At 43.6% G+C, this 16,510-nt stretch overlaps 2 protein-coding genes across 9 annotated transcripts in view; one reads left to right on the forward strand and one right to left on the reverse strand.

Moving 5' to 3' along the window:
* PUS10 (pseudouridine synthase 10) overlaps window positions 1–3,131 on the reverse strand; it is a 77,166-nt gene extending 74,035 nt beyond the window's left edge. For 3 of the 4 annotated variants that reach the window (XM_037895981.2, XM_037895978.2, XM_037895983.2), the window contains exon 1: window positions 3,000–3,131. The gene's annotated coding sequence lies outside the window, so the exon portion shown is untranslated. Of the gene's footprint in view, window positions 1–2,992 lie in introns of all 4 variants that reach the window. The other variant, XM_037895979.2, reaches the window with a different exon arrangement.
* Window positions 3,044–16,275, forward strand: PEX13 (peroxisomal biogenesis factor 13). Of its 5 annotated transcripts, none has more exons than XM_043543892.1 (4): window positions 3,044–3,417; window positions 4,120–4,811; window positions 5,517–5,642; window positions 9,375–16,275. In XM_043543892.1, exons 1-4 carry the CDS (start codon window positions 3,044–3,046, stop codon window positions 9,683–9,685), a joined length of 1,503 nt encoding a protein of 500 aa, XP_043399827.1. In that variant the 3' UTR covers window positions 9,686–16,275. The 5 variants fall into 5 exon arrangements, with proteins under 5 accessions (XP_043399827.1, XP_043399828.1, XP_043399829.1 ...); XM_043543893.1 differs by having other exon boundaries at window positions 9,387–16,275; XM_043543894.1 differs by lacking the exon at window positions 9,375–16,275 and adding an exon at window positions 6,359–6,881.
* Window positions 16,276–16,510: the final 235 nt, after the last annotated feature.

Here is a 16,510-nt window from a genome sequence, read left to right on the forward strand (position 1 = left end):
AATATCCCCAATGGCTGGAGATGAGACACTAGATAAAGAGGGCTCTAAGGGCTTGTCTATACTACCGCTTAAGTCGATGTAAGCGATGTCCCTAAGGGGTGTGAAAAAAACCACACCCTGAGCCACATAACTTACATCGGCTTAAAGCAGTGTCTACACCAGAGGTGGGCAAACTACGGCCCGCGAGACCCTCCTGCCCGGCCCCCGAGCTCCTGGCCCAGGAGGTTAGTCTCCGGCCCTTCCCCTGCTGTTCCCCCTCCCCCGCTGCCTCAGCGCACCGCCACTCTGGGCGGACGGGCAACACAGTTGCAGAGCTGCGGCCTGACCCAGTGCTCTGGGCGGCACAGGAAGGGGGCGGGAGGGGTTGGATACAGGGCAGGGGAGTTCGGGGGCTGTGGTCAGGGGTATGGATGGAGTCAGGGTGGTCAGAGGGCGGGGAGCAGGGGATGATGGATGGGGCAGGAGTCCCGGGGGGCCGGCAGGGGACAGGAGGGGTTGGATGGGGCAGGAATCCAGGGGGAGCTGTCAGGGGGCAAGAAACTGGGGGGTGGGGGGGCGGCTAGGAGGTGAGGGCCAGGCCATGCCTGGCTGTTTGGGGAGACACAGCCTCCCCTAACCGGCCCTCCATACAATTTTGAAAATCCGATGTGGCTCTCGGGCCAAAAAGTTTGCCCGCCCCTGGTCTACACCATGCTATAACAGCAGGAGACACTCTCCCACTGACACAGCTTCCGCCTTTTGTTAAGGTGGAGTAATAAGGTTGATGGGAGAGCGCTATCTTGTCAACATAATGCGTCTTCACCAGATGCACTGCAGCAATACCCATTTAGTGTAGTAGTGAAGACAAGCCCTAAGTTACTACAGAGAATTCTTTCCCAGGTGTCGGGCTGATAAGTCTTGCTGCCATGCTCAGGGTCTAACTAATCGCCATATTTGGGGTCAGGAGGGAATTTTCCCTCAGCTCAGATTGGCAGAGATCCTGGGAGGGTTTCGCCTTTCTCTGCAGCATGGGGCCTGGGTCGCTTACAGGTTTAAGCTAGAATAAATGGTCAAATCTCTGTAACTTGAAGTCTTTAAATCATGATTTGAGGACATCAGTGACTCAGCCAGAGGTCACAGGTCTATTACAAGAGTGGGTGGGTGAGGTTCTGTGGCCTCCAATGTGCAGGAGGGTCAAACTAGATTATCACAATGGTCCCTTTACGCCTGGGGGAATTGTGCGCCAAAAAATTAAAAATTCTGCATATTTTATTTGTCAAAATAACACAATATAATCATGCTAGTTTCAATTACTTTGGTAATTTATTTCAAAATACCTGTCAGCAAGTATATCCGTAACAATACAGACAACGATAAAGATTCACCCAGGAGTAGAGAGTTAAAGAAACCCCTGTGCCCACATGGATCCTCACTACAGGATCAAGGTACAAGTTACTGTAAAGTAGGAGAAATGGGGAGGAAGGCAGAGAGCAGATGAATCAGTTGAGAGAATGCATTAGTTTAGTGGGATCTGTCCCCAGTCTCTTCCTAGGAAAAGGAGAGGGTGCTCCTTGCTTCTCTGAGGACAAATGGACCCCAAGACCCACTTAGCTGCTCCTAACCCCCCTTCCTTCTTCAGTTCCCTCTCCTTCAGGATCCTTGCCCCAGGAATTGCTCTCCTCAGCTGCTCCTCACACATTCACTGCCTCTTCTGTCAGGGTACAGCACTATACCATCACTGCTCCCTTACCCTGGAGACTGACTCCTCTTCCCCACCCCACTGGTCCCCGCAAGGCTCCAACACACACACCCGCCCCCGCCACTGGGGACCCTCTACTTCTTCCCATCCACCCCCATGGACCCTCTGCTTCTTCCCCCTCATCATAACTGGGGACCCTGTGCTCCCCTCTCCAACCATGATTGACCCCTTTCTTACCTGCCCCACCCTCAGAGGCCCTGACCATGGGAGCCAGAGCCAGAAAACGCTAGCTCCTGGAGAAGGGAAACTGACAGCATCATGCTGCAGATAAGAGTTATGCCTGGGGCTGGAGCATGCATGGCAAGCAGCTACGGTCCAAAACTCAGAGAGCACAGATGCCCCGCCCCCCCCCCCCACAGGCTCCCCACAGCTGCTTGTGTCAGCCTCACACCTCTGCAGGGCAGGCGAACCAACGGGAGAATGCAAGGGCTGGGCCTGCCCCAGAAACACTCTGGGGCCCTGCTCCTCTGCACCAGGATAGTGAGCAAGAGAGAGAGAGTCTCACATGCACGCCCAGTCCCGCTTTCCCCCACCAGCGGTGATTTACTCTCTCCTGGTTGTTCCCACCCAAACCTACATGCCTGCTCAGGCCTGCTACCAGGGAGTGGCACCCTGTGGCGGCTTCCCTTTGCTTCCCTATGAAAATCTATTATTTTGCAGGGAAACAAAATAATCGGGGGGAGAGGAGAGCTGCACATATACGTGGTGCAGAATTCCCCCAGGAGTATCCCTTCTGACCTTAAAGTCTATGAATCTATGACAGCATCCATCCCATTCAACTGCATATGGGGACATTTGCACGCCCGTTTGAGGAAACACTAGGAGTTCTTTCCTGCGAAGAGGAGACATTAAGGGGAAACCCTAACAATTAAACATCCAATGTGTATGTAGGTATGGGGGGGGGGGGGGTGACCACACGTATAAGTGTATCGATAGGGAATTAACCCGACCCCGCCCTGCACAAGATCGGTACGCGCAACCAGAAGGCAGTGCAAGCCGTGCCCATCCCGGGGCGGGCGCTGAAGGACAAGCCTACGGGCAGGGCTGCAGGCCCCCGCCCGGAAGCGCTGCTGGCGGCACACAAGGGGCGCCCCGCAGCGCCCCTCGCCAGCGGGAGCGCACCCCGGGGCCCCGCACCGCGCAGGGCAAGGCAGGATCTCCCCGTTCAGCAGCACAGGGCTGAGCGCCGGCCACGGGAGCGACAGACCCTCCCTCTCCCCATGGCGGGGGACCCTACGCCGGGGCCAGGGGCGCCTCCTACCTCCGGCACGAGGAGCGGGAGCCTTTCTTGAAGCCGCGGGAACCATGAACTCCGTGCCGCCGAGAGCGCAGCGTGCGCGCGCATTCCCGTCCCCCCGGAAACAGGAGTCCCGGCAGGAAGGTTCCGGGCCCGCCGCCATCGCTCAGCCGGGCTCCGCGGAGGCAGCGGCCGCTTCTTCCGCATCGCGTGTCCGTTTCCACCCGCCGGTGACAATCGTGCCGGAGGCCCTCAGCCCTCCTCCGGGGGAGGGAAGGTCTCCGGACCGCGAAGACAGCCGAGCCGCCGAGCTGGGGGAGGCCGGAGCAACGGCAGCCAGAGACGTCGATCCGCACGCCCGGCCTGGCCCGGAGCCGCCGCACCCGCCGGCGGATGAGCGGCTCGGCGCTCCCCCCGTCAGGCCTGGCAAGGCTGCGATCAGGTGGGGAGGGAGGGAGGGAGCAGGCTGAGCTGGGGCGGCTCGGGCGGGCGCAGCGGAGCCGGAACGGGGGAGATGGCGTCTCAGCCGCCGCCTCCCAAGCCCTGGGAGAACCGGCGCCTGGCGGGAACCGCGGCCCCAGCCTTCCAGTGAGTGCACCCCCCCGCCTTCCCGGGGATACACCCTCAGAGACCTGCCCCGCCCACGTGGGGGGAGAGAAACCCCCCCCGGACCCTGCCCCGCCCCCCTATGCAGGGGGAGAGAGACCCCCCCCCACGGACCCTGCCCCGCCCCCCTATGCAGGGGGAGAGAGACCCCCCCCACGGACCCTGCCCCGCCCCCCTATGCAGGGGGAGAGAGACCCCCCCCCACGGACCCTGCCCCGCCCCCCTATGCCGGGGGAGAGAGACCCCCCCCCCACGGACCCTGCCCCGCCCCCCTATGCAGGGGGAGAGAGACCCCCCCCCCACGGACCCTGCCCCGCCCCCCTATGCAGGGGGAGAGAGACCCCCCCCCACGGACCCTGCCCCGCCCCCCTATGCAGGGGGAGAGAGACACCCCCCCCCCCCCCCCCGGCCCCTAGGAGGAGAGAGACTCTGTCACATGGACTTTGCTCCCCTGTCCCCCACAGTTCGTGAAGATTTGGGGATAATGTTAATATAAAATGATGATGGGTACTGATCTTGAACCTCTGAATTTATTTAGGTCTGCTGATTTGGGTGCCAGCCTGCTGACCAGGCCTGGACAACCCACACGAGTACCTCCACCTATTTTGCCACGACCATCACAGCAGGCAGGGAACAGTAGCCTGAGCAATTTCAGACCTGCATACAGCAGTTCCTTTTCTCCAGGCTATGGCACATATGGAAACTCCTTTTATGGAAACTACAGCCCTTACAGTTATGGATATGGTGGTATGGGCTATAACCGGTTTCGTACAGACGATCTACCTCCCAGCAGATTTGTTCAGCAGGCTGAAGAGAGCAGCAGAGGTGCATTTCAGTCCATTGAAAGTATTGTGCATGCATTTGCCTCAGTCAGTATGATGATGGATGCGACCTTTTCAGCTGTTTATAACAGTTTCAGGGCTGTGTTGGATGTAGCCAATCACTTCTCCCGACTCAAAATACACTTCACAAAAGTGTTTTCAGCTTTTGCATTAGTCAGAACTATAAGATACCTCTACAAACGGCTGCAGCGGCTGCTGGGTCTGCGGAAGAGCTCTGAGAATGAGGATTTGTGGGCTGAAAGTGAAGGAACTGTGGCTCGCATTGGCTCAGAGGACCGGGCAGCTAACTCAGCAAAATCCTGGCCCATTTTCTTGTTCTTTGCTGTTATTCTTGGGGGTCCCTACCTCATCTGGAAGCTGCTCTCCACATACAGTGATGACGAAACAGGTAAAGGAGATCAGCAAAGTGAGGAGAGTGTAGGTTAGAGAACAAACTATTCATGTTTTTGCCACAAAGAAATTAGTAAATCATAGCCTAAAAATGCTGAATTAAACAGGGAGATGGGGATTAAGGTATTAAAATAGCCTACTCTTCGATGCTATGTTAATTGATCCATTCAGTTCTCTATCAAAGAGGTTCTACTTCTAGGGAAGGTAAGATTTTAGGGCTGAGTTCTGCAGCTGCTTCATATGTATACAGCTGCAGAATCAGGTTTCTTATGTGAAACAAAGTCTTCTTTAGCAGCAAGATTCAACTAGGTATTACAGTATAGCACTATACTAATAACATGTTCTTTATTGAACTGGGGGGAAAAACTTGGGGCGCTTGCTTGCTTTATTCAGTCGATCCATCAATCTGGTGACTTGGAATAGAAAATTCTGCAAACCAGGACACTTATATGCAGAGGCTGAAATGTGGATTCAGAAGCATAACTTGAAGCACCTGAAAATGTTGGTAGTTATATAGTGCCATATATGTATGGCCCTGGAATAAATGTTTGTGCAACACTTTTAAGATTTAAAGTGTTACATAAATGTTTCTGTGACCCGTTATATTTAGTATATGCATACTTGTGGAAAAATTCAGTTTCTGTTATAAATTACTTTAAAGATCCAGATGATTATGCTGCTTTTTAACTCTTCTGTGAAATAGCCTCTAGTAACTGGGCAAACGGAGATGATGATCATGTAATTGGAAGAGCAGAATATGACTTCACTGCTGTTTCAGAAGAAGAAATTTCTTTTCGTGCTGGTGACATGCTAAAATTAGCACCCAAAGGTAAGATATGATTTATTGTGGATTTACTTTCTAACTTCCAATGACTTTTTAATGCTTGTGAATGGAGTCCTATTGACAGCCCTTTGAGATCAAGAGATGTATTTTAGTTGGCCCAACTCAACAGGCCAGTGATTGTGTGGATGCTCTAGAGAAGCAACATGCCCAATCTCTTTGAGTGGGTTTTGCTTAATTTCCCTAAAATGTTGGCCAGTACAGTAACGCATTTTGACGCATGCCCAAGGATCACTTACACAATGCATCTTCACCAACCACGGTACTCCTCATGTTTCCTCATGGGCCATGCAACAGTGCTGTGACAAAAGTTAGCTCAGTGCAGCACTTTTATTTTCAGAAAACTTCAAACATTAATCCTCTTGGTGTCCTTCGGAGACAGGTTAATTGTTTGCATTTCTGTCTTATTACAAAGTCAGTTTCTCTAAGCTGGTATGCATTCTACCTGACTCCCACTTGATTGTAGTGAAATCAACACACGTGCATCTGAAGGCAGAATGTGGCCACTGTAATAATCACTGAGGAAACTGTGCTATTCAGAAGAGGATAGTTGTCACATACAGCACACTGAATCCTGTAGATAAATGCAAATATTCCAATCTTTTGAGTATGTGTAGGCCAAAAAAAGATATACATAGAAGTATACTAACAGTAATTTCTTAGAACATTTTGTATTTATACTTTGTGTAATCAATTGCATGTAGTTAATTACAGTGAAGGGTGTAATCTTCAAACAGACTTTCAAAGAACTTTTTTCCTCTACAGTAAATATCTTGTATCCTTTGGAAAAGGGGTGTACCTTTTTTAGCCTCTAATTGGACTGCTATAACAAGAATTGACAAATCCCGTTGTCTTTTTTTTTATGTCTGTCAAATGATTTTTAAAAATTTTGATTAATCATGAGATTTTTTTTAAATTGTGATTAATCATGCTATTTAAAAAAATAATCATGATTAATCATGAGATTTAATTGCACTGTTAATAGAAAAAATATTTAAATATTTTTGGATGTTTTCTACATTTTCAAATATTGATTTCAATTACAACAGAATCCAAATGAACAGTGCTTGCTTTATATTATTTATCATAAATATTTGCACTGTAAAAAAGATAAACATAAGAAATAGTATCTTTCAGGTCACCTCATATAAGTACTGTAATTCAATCTCTTCATTGTGAAAGTGCAACTTACAAATGTAGAATTTTTTTTTCATAACTGCACTCAAATATAAAACTTTAGAGCCTACAGGTCCATTCAGTCCTACTTCTTATACAGCCAATCGCTAAGACAAACAAGTTTATTTACATTTACAGGAGATAATGCTGCCTGCTTCTTATTTACAGTGTCACCTGAAAGTGAGAACAGGCACTCATATGGCACTATTGGTAGCCAGGATTGCAAGATATTTACGTGCCAGATATGCTAAACATTCGTATGTGCCTTCATGCTTCGACCATCATTGCAGAGGACATGCTTCCATGCTGATGACTGGTATTGCTCTATAATGATCCAAAGCAGTGCGGACTGATGCACATTCATTTTCAGTCTGAGTCAGATGCCAGCAACAGAAGGTTCATTTTCTTTTTTGGTGGTTCAGGTTCTGTAGTTTCTGCATCGGAGTTTTGCATATTTAAGACTTTTGACATGTTACACACCTCATCCCTCTCAGACTTTGGAAGCACTTCAGATTCTTAAACCTTGGTTCATGTGCTATAACTAACTTTAGAAATTTCACATTGGTACCTTCTTCGCTTTTTGTGAAACTTGCAGTGAAAGTGTTCTTAAATTGAACAACATGTGCTGGGTCATCATCTGAGACTGCCATCACATGAAATATATGGCAGATGCAGATAAAACCACAGAGCAGGAGACATACAATTCTCCCCCAAGGAGTTCAGTCACAACTTTAACGCATTATTATTTTAACGAGCATTGTCAGCACGGAAGCATGTCCCATGGAATGGTGGCCGAAGTATGAAGGGGCATACAAATGTTTAGCATATCTGGCACATAAATACCTTGCAATGCCGGCTGCTACGGTGCCATGCGAATGCCTGTTCTCATATTAAGGTGACATTGTAAATAAGCAGGCAACATTATCTCCCATAAATGTAGCCCTGGTCTACACTGGGTGGGGAGGGTTGACCTAATCTATGCAACTTCAGCTCCACCAATAGCGTAGCTGAAGTCGGCGTATCTTAGGTCGACTTACCTGGCCGTGAGGATGGCACTGAGTCGACCGCTACTGCTCCCCCGTCGATTTATCGCATCTAGACGAGACGTGATAAATTGATCCCCGATAGATCGATCGCTGCCCACCGATGCGGCAGGTAGTGAAGACCTGCCCTTACGTAAACAATCTTGTTTGTCTTCACAGTTGGCTAAAAAAGAAGTAGGACTGAGTGGACTTGTAAGCTCTGAAGTTTTACATTATTTTGTTTTTGAGTACAGTTACGTAACAACAACAACAACAAAAAAAAAACTACATTTGTAAGTTGAACTTTCATAATAAAGAGATTGCACTACAATGCTTGTATGAGGTGAATTGAAAAATACTATTTTTTCTTTTTTACTGTGCAAATATTTGTAATAAAAAATAATATAAAGTGGGCACTGTGCAATTTGTATTCTGTTGTAATTGAAATCAATATATTTGAAAAAGTAGAAAAACATCCAGAAATATTTTAATAAATTTTCAGTTGGCATTCTATTATTGTTTAACAGTGCAATTAAAACTGCGATTAATCGTGATTTATTTTTTAATCACTTGAGTTATCTGCTATTGACAGCCCTACTTTTTTTGGATATATTTTAATTAGGGCCCTACCAAATTCTCGGCCATGAAAAACGCATCATGGACTGTAAAATCTGTTCCCCCCCCCCCCCCCCCCCCCCCCAATGAAATTTGGTCTTTTGCGTGCTTTTACCCTATATTATACAGATTTCATGGGGGAGATCAGTGTTTCTCAAATTGGGGGTCTTGAACCAAAAGGGAGTTGCAGGGGGTTGCTTCAGGGTTATTTTAGGGGGGGTTGCAGTATTGCCACCCTTACTTCTGTGCTGCCTTCAGAGCTGGGCAGCCAGAGAGAAGTGGCTGTTGGCTGGGCACCCAGTCTTGAAGGCAGCACTCCACCAGCAGCAGCGCAGAAGTAAAGGTGGCAATACCATGCCATCCTTACTTCTGCACTGGTGGTGGCTCTGCCTTCAGAGCTGGGCTCCCGGCCAGCAGCCACCCAGCTCTGAAGGCAGCGCTGCCGCCAGCAGCATTGCAGAAGTAAGGGTTAGCGGAACCGCAATCCTCCCTCCAATAACCTTGCAACCCCACTCACACACACACACCTCCTTTTTGAGTCAGGACCCCTACAATTACAACACTGACATTTCAGATTTAAATAGCTGAAATCACGACATTTTACAATTTTTAAAATCATATGACCGTGAAATTGACCAAAATGGACAGTGAATTTGGTAGGGCCCTAATTTTAATATATAAACATTAGCACTTTAAACACCACATGAACAGTTATCTGGCTTGTCATGTGACTAGTTGTTGACTTAATAGCACTAATTGTAGGTTTCAAGTATTCTCCATGTTTCTGCTGAGCTTTGAATTAGATGGCTGTATAATGTCTGATGTCTGCTGGGATCTCAAACTCTAGGAAAGTGTTTTAATGGTATAACTGTTACACGTTTTGAATTACTTTGTAACTATGGCTTAGTTTTCTTATCAGAACAACAACCCAAAGTACGTGGCTGGCTTTTGGCTAGTCGTGATGGTCAAACAACAGGACTTGTGCCAGCTAATTACATCAAAATATTGGGTAAAAGAAGAGGTCGGAAAACAGTGGAGCTGGAAATTATTACAGAGCAGCAGCCGGCTTTTACCAACACAACACCTGTTAGAGGAGCCACTGATGCGGATACTTTAGAGGAGCAAGAAGCTGCCTTTGAATCCGTTTTCGTTGAAATGAATAAGGTTCCCGTTACCTCTGACTCCACTGTGATAGGTGGAGATAAACAGGATCTGTGATGCACCTGGATAAAATTTAGTGATTGAACTATACTTATCAATAATCCTTTTGATATTCTGAAAATTGCAGAAGAACACTGTTAGGACTGTATCAGGTATCTCGCTGCTGGTAACGGGTGAACAGATAACGAAATAATTTACCCAAACTTTAATAGCATGCTTGATTCACTTAAAGTTGTACATTTGTGGCCCTGCCCAGCAAACTATTGGCAATTGTGAGATCTCAGGCTGGGGGCAGTTCTGTAGAGGCAACTGGGTAAGCCAATGTGTTGCATTTCTAGCAGCTCACTTTGGTCACTTGAAGGAATAGTGCTGATGAATTCTACAGGTAGCAGTGTCCAGTCCTCCTTACTGGAGAAAGAATTGGCTTGATATGAGGCCTTTGAGAGGGGGTGTTGAGAAGGAAAACGGAAGCATTTCTAGCAGAGGCCTCCAAAAATTGTATATTGAAGAGCCCTTAAAATACTTCATTTTTTGGCTGCTTTTTGGTAAAATTAGTGCTTCCGCTACCGCAAAGAAAAATGAAAGACTTCAGGCCTTTGTTATAAAAAGGTGACTATCTTAAGAAACAAGATTAGCACTGTGAAGGAAGGTACATTCAACTGGAGTTGTAAGCAGATAAATGCTGTTACCAGTGTTTATTTGTCCTTTATTCTAATGTTGTTTTCAAGAAAGTATAAGCCGTTTTCCCCACCACCATTCTGGGAGCTTTTCCTCATCAGAGGCCGGAGGACCACATGTTTTATTCTGATTTATAGTGCACATGCTTTAGGCCCTATGTATCTTCCAGCCAAGCACGGTTAAGGATGCTCATTTTTTATCAACATCTCTCTAGGGCCTAGTGAGCTAAATTAGCACAGCCACACTTCCAGCCAGGTATAATAGCGTATCAAATTTTAGTAATTATGTATTTTAACAGCTACATCTAAACTTCCCGTGTTTCAGTGCAATTTCTTTTTGAACTTTTGTGAGAAAATTCAGCCTGATTTTAACACAGCAGCACTGCATCACAGAGTGGATAGGAAACATCTGTGTTGCCATTAAATGGATGGGGTTTTCTATTGATAATCCCACAAAGTAGGAAACAAGAAAAAAGCTGCCCATTTCATTGTATCATCACGGAGATGGATGAGTTAACTGCTAACTTGATTGTTCCTGCTGCACTTCAGGCGTTAAATCTGGCATTTCCCCATAAAATCTGAGGTACATTGAGAACCACAATTGCATAAAGACTATTAACAAAATACATTTTGTGTTCAAATCTATTTACTTTTGTGAGCTCTGTACTAAAGTCATACTTTTCTGGGAAGTAAAGTTAAGTAAAGCTTCAGATTCCTCTTTCGGGACTCACTCACATTAATATTAGATTTGATTAACACAGAATCATTTTCAGTTCAGGCTGTAGTTCAGTTCTTTTGGAATGCTCTTATATGCTGTGTTGAACCCTTCAATGTTAGAACAGATCATACAATTCTAATGTACTAGAGAAAAGGAAAAATACTGATAGCTGTGTATTAATAAATCATTTCAATTAAGTAGCCTGTTTCTTAAAAACAAAAACCCACAGCAGCACCCAAGCTAGTTAAACTTGCATACTTATACTAGCTGTTCCTGGGGGAATTCTGTGCCAAAAAATTAAAAATTCTGTGCACAATATTGCAATAACACAATCACGCCGGTTTCAATTATTTTGGTAATTTCTTTCAAAAGACCTGTCAGCAAATATGTTTGTAACAATACAGACAACAGCAAAGATTCAGGAAATACTTTTTGACAAATAGATTCCTTACCAGGCATATGAATACATAACTTTCAGTAATTCATTTAACCTACAGAAATGTATTTCCCACCCCCCTCAGAAGCGGTGCAAAGGTTTGGGAGGAGTCGGGGTAATGGAGGAGCTGAGGGAGGGGAAAGTAATTGCTGGGAAGGAGCTTGGGTGTGAACTCGGAGGGTTGTTGGGTGTGGGTGGGAAAAGTATGGAATGGAGGTTTTCTGGTCAGGGAGGGATTGTTAGGGAGCCTCCCCCATGCAGATACTGGCTAACGCCTAGCTTCACTCATTCAGTCTGTGACTCCCCACAACAGCCCCTTATGCCCCACATTGTCTGGTCCCCATATCCTGTGCCTCCTGAGCTGGTCCCATGGAGAGGGCACTGTGAGGAATGCAGCTGCTTCTCTTCCGTATCCGCAGCTGGGGCTGCTCCCGCCCAGGAGCAGATGCTCTCTGTCCTGGCGCACAGTGGCTCCGGGTAGGCGAAAGGTGTACGTGCAGGATTTTTCAGCAGAATGTATTTTCAGCTGAGAAAAAAAAATGTGTGTGGCAGATGAATTCTCCGTGTGTAGGAATAAGTAGCATAATGGATTTTTGGTAGTTTTAATTCATGTTTCTATAGAGATCTTCAACATCAGTTTCCATTGCAAGCTTCATTAATATGTTTATATTTTTTAGTGCATTTGCTAGAGTTAGTACTTAGGCAACTTGTGGTGAACAGAATTGCTAATATTTAGATAAAACCGTTACAACAAGCTATTGCTAACCTCAGTTTGGTTAGTAGTCTAAGTGGCTGGTATACTGGAGCCCTGGATTTTAGAATAACCGCTGGACTCTTGCTGTGTACAATGGCAAGGTTAGGAGCATAGGAGATAGGACCCTGGCTCCTGCGGGACATTGTAGTGAAGCATTTTTGCTACTGCTTGCTCAGTAAGATTATATGTAGCTGCTCTGGGAGAGGGAAAGGAAAAAACAGCCCACAGTGAAGGGGTGAATGAAAAACTCTTTGAGCTACACTTGAACCAGTACACATTTCTGAGAAACTTTTCTCAACATGCCAATGCACCAGATGAGGGATTAACTAAAATTTGGATGGGACTCCCTCTGCTACAGAAAGGAAACTGAGGACTAGGATGTACATTAAGATTGTTAGAAAACTTTACATCAAATGTTCAGTTTCTGCCCACATTCTTTGTTCCTGATGGGTTTAATTATTTTACTATTGGAGCATCAATCTTTCTTGTATCAATAAAGAATTTTAACTGGAGCAGTAGTCTCTTAAAAGAATAAAGCTTTTTTTAAAATGTCTGTTAAATCAGGCATCTACTTTCCTAATCAAGACTAGATTGGAAAACACTTTCAGTTGAACATTAATTAGAACTTTTAAATCTCATTAATTTGTAATAAAGACATAGTTAAATTTCACATCTGAGTTTTTTTGGTCATGTTCTTTGAAAGTATTCTCCTGGTAGAAAAGGGGTAGCTTATAAATAATTGGACATTGACTAACCTGTCTTACTTTGTAGTAGCTTGACTTAGTCTATCAAATCACTGTAAATGTTATAACTATGCTTAGAATTCTGACCTTTCAATCATGTTTACTCACTTTAATGGAAAAGAGGGTTGAGAAAATGGTGTAGTAAGTTATATTTTATTTTAAAAATTCTGAAATTGTATAGACTATAAATGTATTAAAATTGAGATTTTGGCTTTGTTGGATATAAATTAACATCAGTACAAGAATGAGTTTAAAATGGAATCCTGTGAGCTAATTATTTCCCATAGTAAACTAATTGTGCAAATATGTAAGAACAGAAAGTGTTAAATATATTTTTTAAAACTGCATTAGAGATGGGAGTTTTCCTTGGGAAAGAATATTAATATTTTAGTCTTTAATAAGAGCCAGGGTAAAATTCTCAATAGTGCATAAATCCCATTTTCAGTAGTGACACAGGCACAAAGGAGCCTAAGTCTTATTGACTTTCAGTGTTGTGAAACTGTAGGGGAAAACTCAGTTAAAATTACCTACAAACAACAAGCAATTAGTTTAAACTGTAAAAGTGACATGTAAAAATTCACCTTCCACATTTTACAGACATCCTTGACTCTGATATACAAAACTTGCTAAGGATCTTTTAGCATATCCATTATCAATATGTATAGAATTTTGAATGCATGAATAGTGATGGATATGCTGAGTTTGTACCTACTGTTTGTCAGACAAGGTGGCTTGTGAAATGCATACAGTACATTTTTAAATGACAATAGTGTCATTAACTGCATGTACAAACTGTCAGAGTACTGGAATACTTAAATTACTTTAACTGATCTTTTCCATAACTCTGTGGTTATGGTTTTATGAAGTTTGCATAAGGATTAAATATTTTATAAGGGGACTGATACAGTACAGATGTATTCAGCACTGTACAGTGGCTAAACTATTCTGAACAAATGAGGTTTTTTCCTGAGAATTTTAATGTAAAAGTAGAAGTCTGTGTAATAAAAAGGTGGGATGTGGTCTCAATGACTAGAAAGCTTCACAAATATTATGTGTGTGTATCTTAAGGTTTTGGAAGGAAGAGTGCTTTGCCAGCATTGACTAGGAGGCTGTTCAGGGCTTAAATGGTAGTAGAAAGAAGTGAAGATTACGGGAGTAGTCATGGATTCAGTGTATGGAGGAAGGTGTAGGAGATCAGAAAAAAAATGTAGGTGAGGACTGCTTGATTTATGCATTAGGCAACTGACTTTCCTATTCTCAGAGCGCTACTAAAGATAACACATCCATATTATTTTTGGGAAAGTACACCTAAGCAACAGAACTTGAAATCCCTCTTGGGACATTTAGTTGTATGTACTTCATTTAGATTACCTCTGAATTTTAATCTTAAAATAATAGGCTCTTTGTGACATGAACTGTATCTTCATATATATATTTGTACAGTACCTAGCACAATGAGACCCCAGTCTTGATGGGGGCTTCAGGGTGCTACTAGAATACTAAATAGTACATACAAATTCAGAAGACTCATTCAGGTTTTTGAATAGTATTGCAAATTGAAAGGCATTACTTTTTGTCCAGCAGAATAAAGAATAAAATAAAAAATGGAAAAATATTAGTCTGTTTTCCTTGCATAGGCTCAAAAGACTACTCTTCTTATGGAACAAAAAAGCCTCTGAGCCAGCAAGATTATTTTAATATGTTTGGCCTCACTAGACGCACTTTACCGGTATGGGAATACTAGTATCCTATATCAGTATATCATAGTGTGGACTCAGCTACACTATCAAAGCTGTCCTTTGTATCAGTATCGCAAAACCAACCCCCGTGCATGAAACAAGCTGTATTGGTTTAGCAGAACCATTCAGCTACAGTCTTCCTGACTGTTAATCATCAACTTTTCCTCATTTTGCTGTCAAAGTCAGCATTAACTGAATCCGGGAATTGCTGTCAGGAAAATGGGGAATTATGCTATTTATCTCATTATGTATTTGATTCTATGTCTATAGAAATCAAAGGGAGTTTTGTCACTGACTTCAAAGGATGCAAGATCAGGACCTTAATATACTGATTCCGTTTTTTGTATGCTTGTGTACACTTTTCACAGCCTAATACAGCACTCAATGATGATCAAGGGAGTGAGAAAAGGACAGGAATTTAGTATAGTCTATAGGTTTACAGCAGTAGGATGAAATTAAGAAAAGGAAAATAAGGTAAATGAGAAGAAAAATTCAGACATTTTTAATAAAGTAGGCTAGTCTCCCAAGCGAAGTGGTGGGATACCCTCATCTGGACACGCTAAAAGTTGATTGAAAAGAGAAATGCACCGTAGGGAACAAACCTGCAATGACTAATAGATTAGATGAATGAATAGATTTCCTATTTCTAGGAATCCATGCAGTTTCAGTGCTCTCACCTGTTTGAAAACGTTTTCTTTTTCTAATTTTATTTTAAGAATGCAAGCCTTCTCTGACATTCACTTTAACTCATTTCTTAGTTCGTCCATCTGCTGCTGATGTTCTCTGCAAGAAAGGAAAAAATAATAAAATAGCCAGCTACCCTTAGGGACAGATTGTAATTTCAAATGTGTGTTGTGCATCACTGCAGTTCTAAAACATTCATTACTCCATCTGCACTTTAAATATGTAGACTTCTCAATATGCTCGTGTGAAATTAGAAGCTCTTACAGAAAATATTCAAAAAGTAAAGTAAATACCTCCTTTGGGGTTTTTTGGAAGCATTTTTCATAAAAAGGTACATAGAGCATGAAATAGGCATTTATTTTTTAAAGTATTTTATGTAAGGCTAAATAAATAAAATAAAGTTTGAAAAATTTTCCTACTCCTAAAGTCCTGCTTCAAAATTAACTATGGAACAGTTCCATAAGAATCCCTAGTAGTATTCTGGTAGCCTAAAGGTCCAAAACAGAATCAAGAGTCTTATGCTGAATATGCTGTAAAAATACTGAATGAGAGAGTCCCTCTCCCAAGAGCCTATAAAATGTAACCAATCTGTTTCCAAAGAAAAAGTGATGAACAGAACTAAAATACTCTTAAAAAATTCTACTCTAAAACGTGATTCTGTAAAAATGACAAAATATCTTGACCAAAAAAACAACTAATTTTTTTTGAGGTGGGGTGGAGGAATAAAGGGGGAATTTGAACAGCTCAACTGCTATTTGCCTGTCAGTGATACAGTTTCAAATGTACTCACGTTATAATTTAAAATGTTTTTTTTTTTTCTAATAGCTCAGCAAATTCAGCCTGGAATCTGTCTCATTTTTCCTCACACATCAATAATAAATAAATATTTTAAAAAGTTTTGTAGGCCAAATTAGGCCTTCAGTATCGTGTGTAACTACCTTTGATTCTTCAGTAAGTTTGCACATGTATAACTGATTTGAGCTTAGTAAATAACATTGATGTTGCACATGCAGGGAAATAATCCTTCCCATCCTCCAATAGTCTGTGTCACTTTGTGATTGTTTTTTTCTAGTTCAGCGGATGTGTTATACTCAAACAATTCACACACAAAAACACCTGGAATTTTCAGAG

The sequence above is a fragment of the Chelonia mydas genome, chromosome 3, assembly GCF_015237465.2.
Source record: "Chelonia mydas isolate rCheMyd1 chromosome 3, rCheMyd1.pri.v2, whole genome shotgun sequence".
Lineage (NCBI taxonomy): Eukaryota > Metazoa > Chordata > Testudines > Cheloniidae > Chelonia > Chelonia mydas.